This window comes from Ambystoma mexicanum, chromosome 5q (assembly GCF_040938575.1).
Source record: "Ambystoma mexicanum isolate Mex_15411 chromosome 5q, UKY_AmexF1_1, whole genome shotgun sequence".
Classification (NCBI taxonomy): Eukaryota; Metazoa; Chordata; class Amphibia; order Caudata; family Ambystomatidae; genus Ambystoma; species Ambystoma mexicanum.
In genome coordinates this window covers 1,133,619,285-1,133,638,633 of record NC_090933.1, presented here as the reverse complement: position 1 = coordinate 1,133,638,633, position 19,349 = coordinate 1,133,619,285, and the positions used below count along the sequence as shown (strand labels likewise).

General features: G+C 42.9%; 1 protein-coding gene across 3 annotated transcripts in view; it reads left to right on the top strand.

The window, feature by feature from the left end:
• Positions 1-11,791, top strand: part of KCNQ3 (potassium voltage-gated channel subfamily Q member 3) — a 1,253,156-nt gene extending 1,241,365 nt beyond the window's left edge. For all 3 annotated transcript variants that reach the window (XM_069621644.1, XM_069621646.1, XM_069621645.1), the window contains one exon: positions 1,949-11,791. In XM_069621644.1, coding sequence (XP_069477745.1) covers positions 1,949-2,680 — 732 coding nt within the window. In that variant the 3' untranslated portion in view covers positions 2,681-11,791. The remainder of the gene's footprint in view (positions 1-1,948) is intronic.
• Positions 11,792-19,349: the final 7,558 nt, after the last annotated feature.

Sequence of the window (19,349 nt, the reverse complement as noted above, 5' to 3'; positions counted from 1 at the left end):
TGCAGAGGGGCCAGCATAGAGGTAGCCAGAGTGGCAGAGGGAAAGAAGTTGATGATGCGAGGGAGGCACCTATCGAAAAGTAAAGGGTTGGGCTAAGGCCCGTGTACCAGGATGGTACCATTGACATAGACATTAATGATGACTCTGGAGGAATGGAAAGAGGCTAAGAGAACCTCCCAACATGTGCCACGATTAATGGGTGAGGAAGAGTAAGGAGAGAGCAGGGTGATCATATGAAGGGTCCGTAGTTCGGGTGAAGGAAAAACAAAGAGTATGTCCTTGAGAGTCTCTCTGGTGGAAGCTCTGTCATAGGTGTCAGCAATGGAAAGGCCCGAGTTGGAGCACAGTGTGTCCTTCTTACACTTCGGTGTCCAGTCAACTGGTCGACAACAAACTGGTCGACTGCAATTTGGTCGACACCATTTGGTCGAATGCCAAATGGTCGAATTTTTTTTTTTTTTATATATATATATATATATATGTGTTTTGTGGGTTTTCGTGTGGGGAAAAAAAATAAAAAAGAAAAAAAAGGGGGTTGGGGGGGGGAACCCCCCAAAAAAACCCAAAAAATGGGTTAAAAAAAAAAAAAAAAAAATTCGACCATTTGGCATTCGACCAAATGGTGTCGACCAAATTGTCTGTCGACCAAATGTTTTTGACCATTTCACTGGTAACCTTACACTTCTTCTTGCCAGACTTAGTGAGAGGAGAAGGATAGGAGATAGAGAAGCAATTAGAGAAGATGGGGGAAATAGAAAGAACCATAGTAGGTGTGGGAGGGAGTAAAAGAGGCACTTTGCAAAGTCTGAGTAACTGAGGTGCAAGGGAGGGGTGAAAAAGGGAGTGGGAAGAGAGAACACAGGGATACACAAGTGCAGGGAACAGGCTAAGAGTAGTAGGTTACAGTAGGGTAACACTTCTAGAGCAGGTTACAGTATGGTAACAGTAGAGAGATTGTCTGTATTGCATACAGACCCCTGTTTCCTTCCTCCATCCATCTTCTGCTATGCTTGTCCATATGGACAGTGCAGGCACAGGATAAGTGAGCCAGAGGGGGCTATGTACAACATAAAATTACAGATGGTTAGCTAACAACTTCGAGGTATATTCCATCGCAGGGTTCCTAGCAACATAGTCTATCAGATGGTAATCAAGCCCCTCAATGAAATATCAGGGTATAGCTACCCCTCATCAATTCTGTAAACAATCATTCTGCAGTATCCGTAAATATTTATTTATTTATTTATTTATTTATTTAAATCTTTTTATTCATTTTCGGATACATAACATACATGTGAACAAATTCCAACTCCCCTAACTCTCCCCCCTTCCTCCCTTGTTCCTTGTCATGGCTCCTTCTGCAGTCTATAATGTCCATTATTCCCATGTTGTGTGGACACCATTAAAGCATATAGTCATTTTGTAAGTGTCGTATTACTTCACCCCACTCTTACTTGAACAACTCCTGGGTCCCCTGTAGTTGGTAGGTTACCTACTCCAAGTTGATGACGCTCCAGACTTTTTGAAGCCACTCCATTATGGTGGGTGCCTCCTTTTGTTTCTATCGCGGGGCAATCGATAGCCATGCTGCAACTACCGTAATCCTGAAGCCCATCTTCTCTATATTTGTGAGGTTCCCATCAGTACGTATTTTGAAGTGACATTGTACTGGATGAGACAACATCCTAGATTTTCTGAAGGCTCAGTTGTTGGTACCACACAGCTAGAAGTCTGACTCCTCAAACATTTTGCCAATTAAGTGGGAGTAAACCTGGATCACTTACTAAAGGGTTGTATTTGACATATTCCTGTAATATCAGGTCAATTCAAATATGTGTTCACTCTGGCTGGATATCAAGCTGTGGCTCCAATTACAACGTGGAACGCATTTCCATTATTTTCAAAAATGACTATGAATGCTTATAGCATGTACCCTTGTCTCTTCCAGGTGAACGACATGGACAAGAAGCTGGATTTCCTGGTGGACATGCACATGCAACACATGGATCAACTGCAGGTGGAGGTCACCACATATTACCCTTCCAAAGGCACTGCCTCCATAGAGGAAGAGAAGGAAGCCGAGAGCAAATACTCGGAGTTTGAACGGGTGATTTATAATTACTCCGAAACATGCACCCACTCAACGCCCTGTAACCTGCACCAAGTTCCGATCAATAAGGTCACACCGTATGGCTTGTTTGCACAGGACCCGGTGAACTACTGCGGTCATTTGCCCTTTGGGGGGCAGAACTGTGGGCGAACGGCTACTCCCGCTTCGGCTTCATATCCCGAGAGGCCAACGGTTTTGCCGATCCTTACACTCATTGACACCCGAGTTAACTTCCAGTCCCAAGTAGACGTTGCTAGCTCCTACGCAGACAGGATATCACCTGCTCAACGGCGGAGCTTTACCAGAGACAGCGATACACCATTATCCCTCTTGTCCGTCAACCACGAGGAACTTGAGCGCTCACTCAGTGGCTTCAGCATCTCCCAGGAAAGAGATGACTTTGCCTTCGGCCCAAGCGCAGGATCGAGCTGGATGAGAGAGAAACGCTATCTGGCCGAAGGCGAAACGGACACGGACACAGACCCTTTCACACCGAGTGGACCGATGCCTCTGTCGTCAACCGGGGAGGGCATCTCAGAGTCTGCATGGACACCTTCTCAGCCACTTTGAAGCAGGCGAGCAACATTGCTGCCTCTTATCGTGAAGTACAGGCATACCTTGTATATTTCACTGCACACTCGCCCAAAGCTCACTCGCCCCAACACCGATGGCACATAAAATGCATGCGTATTAGCTTTAGCACTTCATAAAAATGTATGAACACACTTTCATGCCAATGAAAGCAGCTTATTTTTGCGCATGGTTTGCATGAACTTACTCTCTATAAAGGAGTCTGCAACTTTCTCCTTCTTTACTGTATGTCACATATATCTGGCAGTCTTAATTGGGACTATGGGATCTATGCAGAAAGCAACTTGATGGTTTGTGCTCATTTCCGTCAACAGGCCAACAACATCAAACTTGTTTTAGGAAACATGCTTCCCAGTAAATGCTTCTTTTTATGTCTCCTTTGCCTGTTTCCCATCGTAAGTGCAGCATTTTCTATCCAAACTAGCCACACAAAAAATATGGAAAATTGTTACAATCCCCACAGGTGACCTAATGACATGGTTCCTTTTATGAAGTGTCGGGTCAGGTTACATACACTAATGATTAAAGTTTTTCTAACTGAAAATGGTGTGGGGTTGAATGAAGAGCACTCAGGTTGCTTAACAGATGATTTATTTTTTGTGTTTTTGGCTACCGAGAATAAAAAAAATATGTTGATACTCGTGTTAATGGCAGGTTATATGAAAATGGACCAATTCAAATGTTTTTAAGCCTTTCTTAGTTACAAGTTTCTAACATGATCGTGGAACCTGCAAAGAGTTACAGATTTTATATGAACATGGCGGTAGATAAAAATGTCTTTTTTGTCTAATGAAAGCCAATGCTATTGTGATGCTCCCGGCTGTTATGGTACAACAGCTGTGCGGTGTGGTTAAGCATCGACCTTGTGGTCATGAGTATGTAATTAACCTTGGTATACAGGACAATGTCTCGATAAAGAAATGAAAAAGGGAGCCATCTTGGATTTGTGTAGGTTAATATGCAGGGCTACGCCTTTGGGCAAAGATAGTCTGATGTTTATGTCCATGCACCAGGGGAATGTGGTTGAAAGGCCATTCATATGGAATCTTCGTCCATCACCTGGTTCTAATTCGGTAACGTTGGTCCACTCGGTCCACCCGCTGTCGGAATCAGCCATAAGCTGATACTGTTGCCTTGTATGATCACATTCATTTGAACCATTGTGGCATTCAACCTGATTATCTGAAAAAGGGGTGTCCTTCAACGCAGAGCATCAGCTTGTTTGTCCTTCATAGGGTTGGCTTCCATTCAGTGAGGTTCTTTGGTTTAAAAACATAGTACGGACACATCATAACAAATCAAACCAAAGCATGGAAAAAATGTCCCGCATATACAAAAACCTAATTGCAGGCCCGCGGCACAATCACCCTACCAACAGATGAACGTGCTTGGTATACCTCACATATAGTGCACGTGCATACACAGTAGTCAGTGAAGATAACATTTTTGTACACTGAAGATGTAATCAGATTTTTTACGTTTTTAATTTACAGTCGTAGCTACTCATTGCAGTGTGTGAAGATCATCCCTTAGTTTTTTTATTGTATGTTGAAGCACCCGCATATACACACGTTTTATATTTCCACATGAACAGTATTTATTTTCCCCCCTTTTGGTTCTATTTTCCAGCTGTTTTTCTTTTTTGAAATTACATTTGTGAAATACTTTGTTAAACGTTATTCACTATAAAAACCTGTATTTTTTTTTATTCTGCAAATAATCTTATTTTTGTCTTGCCTCAGTCGGGACAACAGAAAAGAGTGGGAGAACCTCTGTAGCAGCGTGAGTTAGTAACATTATTCCAGAATACTTGCAAAGTGAATGTCATGTCAAAAATATGTATGTATTCATATGTTCCCCATTTACTGATTTTTTTTGTTGCATTCTAATATGTAATCGTATGGTCAATGTAGAGCGATAATAGCAATCGACACAGAGTATTAATTGATGTCCATGCAACAAGGTTCCTCCTCATCCTTTGGTGTAAAATCCAATAACTTAGGCAAGAATCCTGAAATATTTAGTGAAACAAAATGCATTTAGTTTATCAAATCCTGTTCTGGCATTATCTACTGAAATGCAAGTGTTTGGACTGGACTTAAACAAGCAAAACAACCAAGAAAATACACTGATGGATTTCCAACATTATATTCTGAACCACCATTGACTGACCGTACAACTATAAACAGAGGAAACTAAGAATGCGGACGGTTCTGAGGCCTCCTAAAATAATTTTCTGGATGTGTGGGCTGACGTGATAACCCCACCACCTCAACCCTTACAACTGGAAGATTCATGCAGCAGTCTCCCTACAACTATCAAGCAGGATTCGCTGTACTATGGGCCGAATGGAAGTTGCGTTGATTAGCTAAAGGACATGGTTTTAGACTAAAGGTCTTTCAAATGAATGTTCCAAAAATAATTTCTACTAAACCAATTCTCAACCCCTTCAATCCCACATTTACTAGTATTACCTTAAGAGCTGCAAGCCAGAGACTGATTGTAATTACTGATTTTTTTTCACATGGATTTACCATGAACCATGCCATTCACTGCATGTACACTGTGAGGTCTCACTCTGGGCATTTATTCCAGAAGGGCACCAAAAACAAACACGTGCCCAGCTTGTGTTCACTGGTTGTGTGCTCATGAGAGCTATGTCTTTTCACAATCATACTTTGAGTACTTTCCTTTACAGTGCTTTGTGCAGTTTCTGTTTGGTGTTGAGTGCTTTTTTACTTTCCCTTTTTTTGTATTTCATTGATCGCCCTAAACCTCTTTTATGACCTTTTCCAAATAAAGCAGCTGAAGAGTTATGGAGAAAATACTCAAAGGCAAGCAATGAGGCCTTCATAGTAATGAACAACTGCTACAATGAATTGGAAAGGCAGAAGTGGGCAAGAAGAACCCGCAGCCCTCAGTACCCTCTCCTGTTAAATGTGTTGCTATGCAGTTGCTGGGGGGGCTAAGGAGGCCCCTGATCTTTTGGTTGTAACCCCGGATAGAATCTCAGGAGCTACAGCCAAAAGACTAGCTAGCCCCCAGTCCCAACAGTTCCGACATCAGCGTAGCCCCGGGTCTTTTCCAGACCTAGCAACTCAATACTTCCTGCATGTTTTGCTGTGTGTGTGTGTGCTTGTGTGGATTCAACTCACAGAACTATGTGATTACTGCACATTTTTTACTGCAAGACCAAAACTGTTGACTTTTTTCTCTCTCGATTTTTAACCTTCTTAATGTAGGGGTGACCCCTTGGAGACGCCCCACACCCTTCATGCCTGATTTATACCCATAGCCCACTTGCCATCTATATTTTCGACTTACTTGCATGCTACTCTTCATGTATGCAGGGTTTCTGCATTTCACCTCAACATTGTCCCAGTGGTTCACTGCGCAAGCAAAGGCCATCCCGGAAGTCTCTTTCCAAATGAATGCTGCTTCTCAAGTTTGCCACATGTAACACTGGCTCCCATGGGCAAGCAGGTGGCAGAGAGTGCCACACATCAGCCTGTCAGCTAGACAGCAGAAAGCACCTGGGCCAAGTAGGTGGTGTTCAAAGGGGAAGAGAATGCAGGTGACATAGTGGACTAGACAATGCTGCGTGCAGCCACGCACCATGCATGTGTGTTGGTGTAGTGGTATTGGAGTAGTCGGCATGGCATCATGTGTATTAATTGAAATTGAAGGTGAGAAGACAATAGGCTTTGGGTAAGGCCAGTGAGTGATGGGGTTAATGGGAAGTTATGGGGGTCACAATAAATATAGGTGTGGGTTGGACAGTCTCCCAAAAATGAAAGAGGTGGCCTCTACGGAGGGAGTATGTTGGGAGGCCACATTGATGAGAAATGGCCGCAGAGATACGTTTTCGGAGCAGTGTTTAATGTCCGGCAGGAAAGGGAGGTGGCAGGGAGCAGGGATCAGGCCAACATAGAACTATACCTCTGAGTAGAAACCTAGAATGGATGCTTTGTTGTTGAATTTCTATCCATGAATTTTTATTAAGAAGGGTTCAGGCCTTTCCAGGCTCCAATAAAGACAGACAAAATATGCATGACAGTTCAGTAAAGGTCAATAAAGAATTGTGCATTCATCCACAGTAAAATACATGAGCATATGGTGACGTATTCCAGGGCTTGTGCTTCTGGGTAAGCCTTCTAAAAAGAGTTATTCATAGAAATAAATGTGCTTAAGTTCTTTCTGATCACTCATCTCCCTTGTCCTATCAAGACTTGCAAATCTCCTTCAGCTGCTGAAGTAACTGTGCCCCATCGGCTTTGAGATTCCCCCTAGAAACCTTCTACTGAGGACTGCATCTCCTTCCACGTAAAAGTACATTTTCTGAAAGCACACCTCCGTGTGGAAATGACCACTCCTTCATCCCATGAAGAGGATCACATTTTGTATTACTTCTAAATGTAATGTCCTCGCCTCTTGGAAGTCATTGCTAGTCATTTGTCCGATTCACACAGTCACAGCCAAATCGCGGATAAATTAGCCGAAGGGGCTTGGCGATAGTTGGGTCTTGGTAGTGAACTCATAAACTCGCATCAGGACCGTGGTTGATTTGCTGTAAGTGTGGAATGTAGCATTTGCTTTCAGGGAACAGAAAGAGCAATAATCGAGGACCTGGATTGCATTAGGTATGAAACAGATAATGATATCTTATCAATATTGCTGATTTATTAATTATATCTGTTTTTTTGTGGAAGGCGATCAGGAATTGAAATCTTTGATTCAAAATTGAGGAATGAGAGAGAAAGTATGGCAAGGGAACGGGCTCCTTGGTCTCCACGGTCGTTATTCCAATTCTCCCAACAGTGGCCATTGTATTCTAGTAGTGCCTATTTTTATTAAACATATTGCAACCAGTATTGTTTTTTGTTCTGAGCGCATTGCGTTCGCTCTTGGTTTTCGGGGCTGGTTCCACGGCTGTTTCCGCCGTTCTAGAATTAAACTAACCCTTGCTTCCTCTTCTATACGTATCGTATTTTACAGCCCTGTATGTAACCCTGTCATATAGACTACAACATTGTTTTGTGTCCATGCAGATGGGATCGAGAATTTGTTGTGATACATTTAATTTTGGCAATAATATAAGCACAAATACTGCACTTTAATGTGGTATCCCATGGCTGTGTGATCATATATGAATGAGAAGGCTTCTCGGGGTATGCCAAGTACATTAGCCATTTAAAAAAGCAAGTGTCTATTCCTTTCAAAACATGGCATTCAAGAGAGTTAGTAAGACAGTGGGATAAGGAAGCTCAGTTCAAAGCGGATGGCCTATAGACAGTCACTTAGGTTCGTAAAGGATAACAATCTCTTCAAGAACAGAGATGATTAAAGATACTTGCAATTTTAGCCAAACAATCTCTCAACAGAACTGTGGTGAATACATCACTGCATTCATGGTAGAAGTATTGCATTGATACGAACACTAACATTCTCCATAGTAAGTCCTAGAAGCCATTTTGACGCTTACATATCATGAGGATGTTAAATGGCGCGGTTGTGTGAAAACCCACAGAATCAACCTTGAGCAGTTGTAGGGCCATGGAGGTGATCCACCTGCATTCCCATCTGCATCAGTTGTCTTATGCCAGCGCAGAGGCAGGGACCATGTTTTGCAATGACAGATCTACATCGGGGACCACATCAGATTTTCTGCATGAGGAGTTAGCAGGCGCAGCAACCCAGAAGTCCCCTGTATTCCCATGCCTGTTCACTCACGACATCGAAAATGACAAGAATTTGACGGAGCGTGCCAACTTCAGGGGGGCATTGGTGGTAGGGAGCTCTGCAGTAATCTCCAGCTTAACTAAAATGAGACTGTTATTGTCATGACACTGGAAGCTGGATCTTTCACCTGCTCCCTTTTGCATGCCCTTCACTGCTGGGGTCTTGAATACAAGAGGTGGCCGTGAAAGTTAACTCATCATGAGGGACTTCCCATGGACAAAAAACGATTTCCACAAATAGCTTGGGAAAATTTCAGAAAACATTCTTCGAATTGAGTCAATGAGAAAATCATGCCAGATAGGAACACGTTTGAAAGTATTTTGTTTTGGCCCAGCCAGAAAGGATTTTCTGCTCTCAAAGACTTGTTAAAAATTACATTAATTAATTGCAGCTGAGCTACACACAAGCGTCTCCCATTTTCAGTAAAATGTTACTGACGAACAGATTAGTGGGTTGAGCAGCTGCTGCAGAGTTTTAATGCAACTTTTAGGCAACATTTTGAAATCCGAGCAGAACAACTGACTAGCCCTTGGCGCTATTTCGAAATCATATTACTGCCCGCTGAAAACATATTTTCTAAGAAAATCTTGCTTTCCCTTTGGGGGGGAACAAGGGAGGAATTCACTTTTTCATCCACTGGTGTAATATAAATTCCTTAAGAGGGCTGGCATGCAGTTAGTCTTACACTGCCATCAGAGCAGTATCACATTTCACTGGTGCATTAAGATCTCATGAAGCAAATACTACTGTTCTAGAATCCACTTCATCGATAACGTTGTTCCAGCCAGGAATCCATATAGCGGGAGTATATTCCCAGACATCCTAAAAACACGGCTCATACGCCCACTCCTGAAAAACCCCACCCTTGATCTGGCAGACCTAGCAAGCCATCGGCAGATCACAATCCACCCGCTTATCAGCAAAGTCGTTGAAAAGGTAGTTGCTTACAAACTACTTGCAGAAACCTGGCAACTCAGTTTGCTCTAGGATTACCAAAAAGCAGCAATAGAACAGCCAGCATCCATGCCCTTGAAATTATCAAAACAGGGAACTTGTGCCACTCCCCGTGGGTCCCTCGGCTATGTTTGACTTGGTTGACCATCATAATCTACAATCTACTTACCCTCCTTACACACAGGATGGGCTTCTCTGGACCATCTTAAAATGGTTCACATCCTACCTATCTAGCGGACGCGAGGCTGTAAAGATGTGCTTCCTCAAGTCCAAAAGCCAACTCATCACTTGTCGAGTTCCTCAGGATTCATTCTCTACCTGTTGATGTTTAACCTCTATATATAACCACTGAGCTCACTGCTAGACAACCCCAACATCGGGATACACCAGACACACAGTTGTACCTATACGTCAAGGGGCCAGAAGATATTGCTCACCTTCGGTCATGCCTTCCAAGAATTCACATGGAAGTGGCAAGTGCTACTTACAACATTGCCCTACTAAGGGTGAATTCTTACTCCTGGGCCACCCCTCCAAGCAGTGACCCATTCAAAGGTGACTGGACAAAATGCGCCTGGACGGGATCAACCCTCACTTCAGCCCCTTTAGCCAAATCCCTAGGCTTCAATGTGAAAATCTATCTATCCTTCCAAAAGCACAGCATGGTCAAACATCTCAGTATCAGATACCTCTGCTCCAAAAGACAAGCCCTTCTTTCCACACCAGGACTTCTGAATGGTGGTGCAGGCCCCAGTGATCTTGCAGATTGAAGAGGGATAACATCCTTGTCACGGGGCTCCAGCAGTTCACATGGCCCTCCTCAAAGCGGCACACCCTCCCAAAGCTCGCATATCGATGGCTCCAGAAAATTTGACCACACTACCCCCATCTTGTGCTAATTGCACTAGCTCGGCATCCTGGCTAGGATTTGATTCAACCCCCTGTGCCTCACCTAAATGGCACTCAATGCAGCTACACCTGCCTATCTGATGGGCAAACAAAACATATCAGTCAGCACACGGTTATCTAACAGGAAGAACACCACTAGTCTGGAAACTAGACTGGCTCACAAGGCGAACACCAGGAAAATGGTGTGTCCAGGCTATGCTCCGGTCCTCTAGAACCCCATTCTGGTGGCAATATGGACTGCGCCAAGCCTCCTTCACTTTAGGACAGAACTGAATGCCTCTCTCTTCAAATAGCCCCCTGGTGTAACATAGATTCCGGGTCTCTTGTCCACACCCTCATCCATATATTGTGCAGTGATAACTATTACTAATGGTCACTTGATGACTCGTTAAATTCTCACTTCCAGTGTTTTGCTCTATGACCTGTACAGCCAAGCTAGGTTAAAAAGTATAATATAATAAAAGAAAAGCTCAGAATGTAATGATGTTACATATCACCTTATGCTGAATCCCTCCCGCTGTAATAATTGCTGTTATCATTACCCATGTTAATGCTATTTAGTTTACTGACCTCAGAAGAAGGGTGGGCTGAGATGGACGCAGTAGACCCAAGCTGGCACCATATCTGAGGCCAGTGATAGCTTCATCAAACTCCCCCCGCCCCTGATGCATACTACAACAGGCAAGCTTCCCCCGAACAACAAGAAAGCAGCCTGTCATCCATTTACAGGTTCAGAGGGAGGTTGAAGGGACAGATTGGGGCTCGCTGCAACTTTCATGGGCAAAAGCAAAGTGGCCGAATATTAGCACATTTAATTCGGTCCAGAAAGGCACACTACTATTGCAAAAGAATTGAGTCCAAAACATAAATATAGAATATTAACTGATGTGTGCAACAATTAATCAATAACTGAAAAATTAGAATTGGTTTTAGAAATACTATACAATAGTAACGCCTGGCGAAACTGGATTTGTTCTATTGTTCAAATATTATATTTCTACAAGATTGATATATTTAAAATATCAACAAAACAACCAACCAATCTAGAAAATTCACTATTTAGAGCAAGCCGTCATTGGAAGAAAAAAGACACAAACTGGTCCATATTGCTACAGTTGAATCAACTCAGAACCTGACACCATACACGCACAGGCTCGAGTCGCAAAGCATTTTCCGAGCAACACATGCATTCGTGGCAACAAAAAAGCACAAATTGATCCTGGAGCAAAATTAGAGTAATTCATAAAAACTGGAAACCGGTCAGATCTGCGACCTGGCTAAATGAAAAGCTAGCTGCCTGCACTTTAATGAGGCGTGGTGGCGCGCCGGCGGCATGTACCTCCAGGCACAGCTACGTTACATGCACTTGGGTCCGGAGCAGTGGCCGTGGATGTGCAGTGAACATGTGCATTGCATAATAGTTCAACCTGATTCACTCAAGAAAAGCAAGTGGCTCCGGTAGCAATTTTCCCCTGTTCTGACCTGGCATCATTTAAGAAAAATATATTATTTTCACAGATCCATAAAACACAAATAATATTTAAAATACAATAACATCAGTTTCATTTCATCATAAAAGCACTATTTACATCTTTAAATACCTGAAGTTCATAGGAACGTTTTCCAAATCCTTACTGGCAATCAGCATTCACATCTAAAAACCTTAACACCGTATTCAATTTAACAATCTAAAAACATATCCAGATACGCTAAAGTGCAAAGCGCGGCGCAGTGAGAGCTGAATTTAAGCAGTAGACCCAAATTGACTCCCATCATTTTTAAACCATTTCTCTTTGATTGAGGTTCACTTTTGCCAAAGTTGACACCACTTTCCAGAAAAAATGTTGAGCTTATTTTTTTAAAACCTTTCACCCCATAATATTATTTTTGTGTCTTCATGTACTTTCAGCTATTTATTTTGTGAACCAGGTTCATTTGTGCATCAATAGTATGGCAGGCACTAATTTGTATGTGCCACGTGTGTGATTCTTTGTGATTTGTGCGTACACCCCTTTCACACTGACATAAAGTCCAACCTTCAAATACAGAGAGCAAGAATGCATTCTGCTTAGTATACTCGCATCATACAATTGTAAATCACTGACTAAGCTATGAATTAAACGATGCAAAACATGCCCCAGATGAAAGTGTTCATACGGGAGAAACAAAAATGGCACTGCTTATCAGTCTGCTTTGGCACTTAACACTCACTTTAGAATCCTGAAAACTCACACTAATCCAAAACAAACTTCCCAATGTTCTCTAACAGTACTTGTGTGTGTTTCGGAAGGCTTGCCCAATCCAACACTGCCCGCAACACTTAGGTACGCCTAAGTGTTGCAGAAGCCAAGCAGGTGGATGACTGGAGGTCTGTTGGCATTAGCAAGCACCCGTCCTTTCACCCACATGGTTTCCTGCAGAGCCTTTCACACGACACGCCCAAAAAGCCTATCACCTGAATTGCTTTTGTTTGTATTTCCACCTCTAGCATAAGGATGGAAATGCACATCTGCACACTAGTACTCAAGCTTTACAGTGTGTTTCGGTCTAGGATACTACAAGGAAGCAGGGATGATAACCCTGTCTGGCTTGGACCGGCACGGTTGCTGACTTGTGACTAATCAGAACAGTAGAATGTCCGGCCTGGGACAGGCGAGTGCATCAATGGCTCAGGTAAATGCTTCACGTTCTCCTTAACACTAGCTCTGGCCACAAACTCTCAGAAATAATTTAAGTGTTCCAAGCACAAAGTGCCCTACTTGACTACTTGAAAGTGCAATTGATACATGCACTTTGGGAATTCCTCTTGTGTTGTGAAAGAAGCCATTGCTGGCCTCTACTATTATAATTTCGTTGTATCTCTGTCACTGGACAATTTTCAGGGGTCATTGATTGCATCCGGCTAATTGCCACTACTGATTGATTTTGGGGGCCCTATTAATGCATGCCAACAGAGGAGGCCTCCCCAGATACTGCACTCCTGCCATCTTCTTGGTCAGATTATTGGGACACAATATGTATAATTTGGTTTAAAACATGGCACTACATTAGTTGAGAAGCATCTAAATGGCTGAATTAATTGCATAGAAGAAGGTGGAAACATAATGGCATCCAATGGAACCGAGCATCACAAAAGGCACAATTGGGGTAAAAGAACCAAACATCCCACAAGATGTATGATTCTCATTGCCTCTACTTGCCGATCATCACTTAGAACTGTTGCTCAGAGGAACCCTCTTATTACGAACCTTAAAAACAGTGAGACCCATCAATTCAACCACACCAGATGCATACAGTCACCACAAGGCCCCCCAGGTGGGCGCAAGATTATGACAATGAATATCCATCAATAGCTTTTTCATTGACGTGTTAGACATTCAGACCGAAGCACAATTGATATTGGAGGGGAGGGGGGGGGCATGAGCATCCAATGACTGATCACAGGGAACAGAATGGTGGGGTCCAGTAGAGATAACCCCTGGTGCTTTATTCTTTCATTTACCCCCCCCCCCCTTAACACAATGCAAGACAGTGGAACCCAGTACAACTCTAAACTCTCCATGTATGATCGCCATTGCCAACTAGTGCTTAATGATGGCATATACTGTGCAGTTCAGTTGAGTTTCACATGTAGAGCATAGCCTGATCTCTGGCCAATGGTGAAACTAATATTATTTCGTCTTGCCACTGGTGTGCGGGCACCATTAAAATGCACATTTGTATTTCAAAACCTTAATAATTGAACTTATAACGTTACCATCCTTTCATAGTGAGTGTTTCGGAACCCTGTTTATCCCCAAATCCATGGTCAATCTCGGTGCAGCGAAACCTGCACTTTTGCATGCTGTACGGAATTTCTGCACACTATTCCTTGAAATCGCAGAACCCTGGATAATGAAATATCCTACCAAGCATTGGCCAAGGGGCCATTGATCTTCTGCGAACTTTCTCTGTTGTCAGTAGCACAGGCCTGTTTATTAGGTAGCACATTATGTATTGCATGCTGCGGTCAGCATGTTAATTTCCTGAAGAAGGCGGTCATTTCAAAAGGCAGCGTAATTATGTGTTATTCCGTTAACACCTATACAGTCCTCCAAAAATCTTCGATCATTTCTTTCACACAAACACCAACTCCATAGGACCAAACACCTTTGGTAGTAAAACTGTTCCTTTTATTGTTGGATTGTTTTTTTTATTTTCAGTATTACTTTGAAGACAAAACGGCATGTTCTAAAAATCAAACTCTTCAAACTGAGTTCCCCCATCCATCGTGTTTCATGCCTAAAATTTTAGATGGCCAAAAAATAAAGAGCTTTTATGTCTCAATGTCAAAGAAATGTCTTTCACCAATTGTGTCCATTACAAGGATTCTATATAGCGTGAACCTTCTGTTAGTCATGTGCTCTCTATTTGTAGGGTATTGCTATCCATGTACTTCCTGTCTGTGTGCTGGGGAGAGAGGGGAGCATTTCTTGGGAGATTGTTACTCTGAGAAGAAAGAACGGGAATAGAATGTCAAGCTTCAGAGTTAGTGTATAACCGAAGATGCAGAAGACTGGCATAGAAGACCAGCAACAATATTACAGCCACTCCTTGTCCTGGGGATATATCCAGGGAGGGGATTGTAAAATGCATGTGTCAAGTTGGAATAAGGTACCAAATGTTGTGGCCGTTGTCGGTCTACTGATATTTGTTGAATTTTCAAATGCTGTTGTCGGTCTACTGATATTGGTTGAATTTTCAAATGTTCTTTACACCTCTTTTTGTTGTTTATTTTCCTTCAAAAATCAAGTAACTGGATGCTTAGTTGAGCCACACGTTGTCCCAATGATCTGGGGGACACTCCGAACGAAGGGAAGGGGAATTATTTTAACTACTTTCACTGGACCTTGAATCGAAGAACTGGTCCAACAGTCATTCTATATTAAGGGCAGTTTAGGATTGAAAGGTATACAGTATATCAGTTGCTTACGTTTTCTATTACCGGGTATTTGTCGATTCTAGTATTTGTGCCTTGCTCGCTGAAATCTTTTTTCACGCTACAAATATGCTTTCTGGACATGGTTGACAAGGGAACACAACTTTTATACAAGTGGCCTTTTAGTGCTATTTACAATATAATTTATTGTACTTTTTAAACTATTGGTGTACTTTATATTATGACACTGTCCAATCTTTGACGACCTTTAATATGTTTATTTCAATAAGTATTATGCAAACAATATTTCTTATCTGATTATTTTGTTATGCTCTGTCTATTAAACTGCACCCCTGATTAATAAAGAGAGATTTGAAATATGCCAAAGGAAAGTTATTTTCTTGGAAGGTTGGAAATAATGGGAACATTGGAATTATGGAAGTATGATCCTATGCTTATTAATAAGAAATGTAAGTCATTTTACAAAGTCACAAGGTATATGGCAAAAAAGTACACTTTTCTATCCAGTGTATATTTACATGACTTCAATTAAAGTATCTTCCATCACTTCTTGTACCGTCTTGAAGGATAAGATTGTGTTACCAACATCCACTTCTTTATCTGAAAATACAACTCATGTCCTTATCTCCGCTTCTGCCACTATGTAATGTTGCTTTTTTTTTGGATTATTTAATGATTCTATTTATTGAGTGTTCAACAATTAAAAGTTGTGTCATTATAAGGGATGTAACTTAACACTAATCATGTAACTGCTCTAATTAGTTAATTCTTAACCTCAGACATAGAGAACCGAAGGCAGTAGAGCAGCAAGATAAACAATGGGATGGTAAGAATTGAATGGCGTAAATATGGATTCCACGACCATTCAATCGAAGAAAAGTCGATGATGTAAATGGGCAGGGTGGCATGGGATTGAATTGATGGCTAGAGACATTTGTAATTACATTGATTTTAGCCAGGAAGGGGAGAACAAGTTGGCTCTCTTAATTGAGTTACATAGGCAATATGCATGTCAAGATGATGCTTAAGTAGACCTCCATGATGAAAGGCAATGTGGATGTCAAGAGGATGCTCACATAGCGCTCCATGATCTCTATGCTTTTGGAGTCTCCAGCTGTGATTTGTTTCTTGCGCTAGGCCCACCTGCCACAACTATATGTTCATGAAAGCTGGTTGGTTGGCGTAAGTAAACTTCCTTGAAGGCTAAGTGGCCACTTTCCAAAGTGACATTAGCCTTAGTAGCCAGCTGGGTTAGATTGGAGAGCAGACGCGAACATCCCTGGCATGCACCGCTAACGGTTTGGCAAATGTGCATGGGGCTGGTGCGTGTGTTCCCCTTTCATTATGCATTGCATTGTGCCACTCACATGTCCTGCCAGTCTGAAGATCTGTGTTGGTCTGGCGTGACAGCTGAATTGAAGCTTTAGCCTTGGTGGAAGGAGGCCTGTTTACAGTAGTCAAGGCCTCAGAGGTACAGGCTGCAGAAGCTCAGGGAACACCGAGTTTATACTCCGCATAACCCCACTGGTAAAAGTTGAAGCAGAGCAAAGCTGCTTTATACCTGTAAGAGAGGAGCAAGAAATCATGCATGGTCTTGGCTGTGGATCCATGGTGAGAGAGGGCACATGTTGAGAAGTCCAGAAAGAAGGAGAGGTCTTAGTAAAACCTAATTAACAGTTAAAGGACACACAGCCTATGAGGTGAGAACGTGCAGATGGAACACATTCTGCTGGCAAAAGTGATGGTATTCTAAGCTCGAGCCAAGCAGAGCACTTAGCACTGAAGGGGACAGGAACACGTGCTGTTGTGCATGTGAATGTCTGCACCAGTGCAGTCTCTCCCAATAGGTGTGCAACCTTTTTCTGAAACCCCAAAAAAACCATGACTGTTAGAGTGTAGTATTGCATCCACACGGAAATAATACCTATCCTTGTCTCGGCAGGATAGCTCATGGGTCTCGGGAGGATAGCTCAGGGGCAACTTGCTTGCCTTGGAATCTAGACGGCACGGAGCAATGCAGGTTCAATCTTCAGGGTCTGTGCTTAGAAACCTCTGGGTATTAAGCGCATTATAAATAACATATCTGATCATACCTACCTGCCCTACTCATAAACTGAATATTGCAACCACTGTTGTTAAATTGACCTGCACTATGTACCTCCCCACTACTCAAGCAAAGCCGAAGGTGTAAGAAACGAATGGTATTTGCATCACATTTTATACATTTCTATGACCCATAAAATCAGCAGATACATTTAACACTAATACATGATGTTACCCTTTGGAAACACTACACACAATTAAGACTACAGGTGTAGGCACAATGTCACCTTTGGTACAAGCCTGTACTACACAGTTATGTGGTAGCAGTGGGTGAGCAGCCAGACTTATCTCAAGAGTAATGAGAGCAGTACAAGATGTTACACAAATGACTTGCAATCACAGTAGTTCAAACAAACACTATTCAAGGTTTCTTGTTAAAAGAATATACATTTATTTACACAGTCAGTTGGAAAACATTCCACTAGTAAGAAAGCAGCTCCATATCACACTCTAATACACTACAGTACACAGCCAATACGTTTCTGCAAGTTGAGCTCCCCTGAAGTAGGAGCAAAATGACACTTGAGTTACTTTCAAAAGGGGTAGAAAGACAAGGTAAAAATAATTTAAAGCACAATTACTTTCATAGGCAGGGCAAATAGTTTCAGTTCACTACAACCAGCAATTCAATTCAGTAGGCCTGGGCCAAGGTCAATGGTTCAGAGTCTTGGATAGGATTGCACAGTTCTGGTAGTAAACGGTTAAGACTTTGCCAATGTTCGAAGAAGTAGTTTGCCAGAAAAAGAGTTATATGTCGGTTTAGGAGAAACAAGGACCCAAAGTTGGGAAAGTTTCAAACTTTCACCGCGGCAGAAAGGATTTCCACACTGCATTTGTACAGTACCTTAAAGATGAAGAAAAGCTGCAGCTGAGGCAGTTGTTCCTGGCAGTTCCTGCAGATCTCGATGTCCCTGAGCTTCAGTCGTGGGTACAAGGAGGAGGACATCGAGAGATTCCTGCACTGCCCAGGGAAGAGGCCACAAGCTTGGCTAAGCATCGGTTTTAAGGTGTGAGTGCCTTAAAGACCACAAACTGGTATCCTCCTCACTGGCTATCCGGTTTTCAACAGCGCTCTGAAGAAAATTCGACCAGTATGGAGACGCTGTCCAGTGGGCTTACAAGTTGGTTGTTCCCCCCAGATCAAGGGAAGAAGTCGTCCTTGCAGGGGCTTCTCTGTCGATGGAGTTTCAGGCAATTCGGACCTGCAGCAGGGCATCACCGGGCAAACCAGCAGTCCAGGAGTTGCAGCAGTCGTCCTCCTTCAGCTCATCTTCGGTTCTTTTGTTCCAGTGGTCGACTCTGCCTTCCAAGTCCCAGAGACCTGCTTTTAAACAGTGTTCTCCCATTCATTCCAGCCTAGCTGTCACTCACACAGCAGGGTGGCTGTCCTTGCCGGACAGTCAGCCAGCCAATCACACCAGAGTGCATTCAGGTCGCACAGGGAGTTTCGGGCACCTCCCTCACATCCTGTTCACCCCAGACACGAGGGCGCCAGAGGAGGGCTTCAGCACTGAAGCCTGCTGAAGGGAAACGAACAAAGGGACCAAACCTGGTTTGGCGCATAGAGTTAAACACAAGAAGGACCTTTCCTACAAGCAACAGCGAAAAAAGATGACCTGACTCTGTTTTTACAGACAGGTCATGGGCGCCATATCGATAAACATGGCGGACCCATTTTTAGCTACCGGTGTTCGCAGTCGGGAAAAATCATGGTAGTTTGTTCTAAAACCACTGCCACCAGCCAGTTCAAGAGGAAAGGGTAACATTTGACTGTTACATGGGTGTTTAGACACAGGGGATGCTAAGCAACCCCTCCAGCTCTCTATGGGAAGATAGTGTGTGCTGGGTCTATGAATTTAAAAGAACTAGTAAAGTCAATTTAACTTCACATGCTCTGGGAGACAGTAGTCAGTCCCAGAGAAGGTATTTAAACCTGGGGGAGTCTGGAATACACCCCTGTGCCACTGCACTAAAGGTGCTGTGTGACACACAAGAAAAAGATGA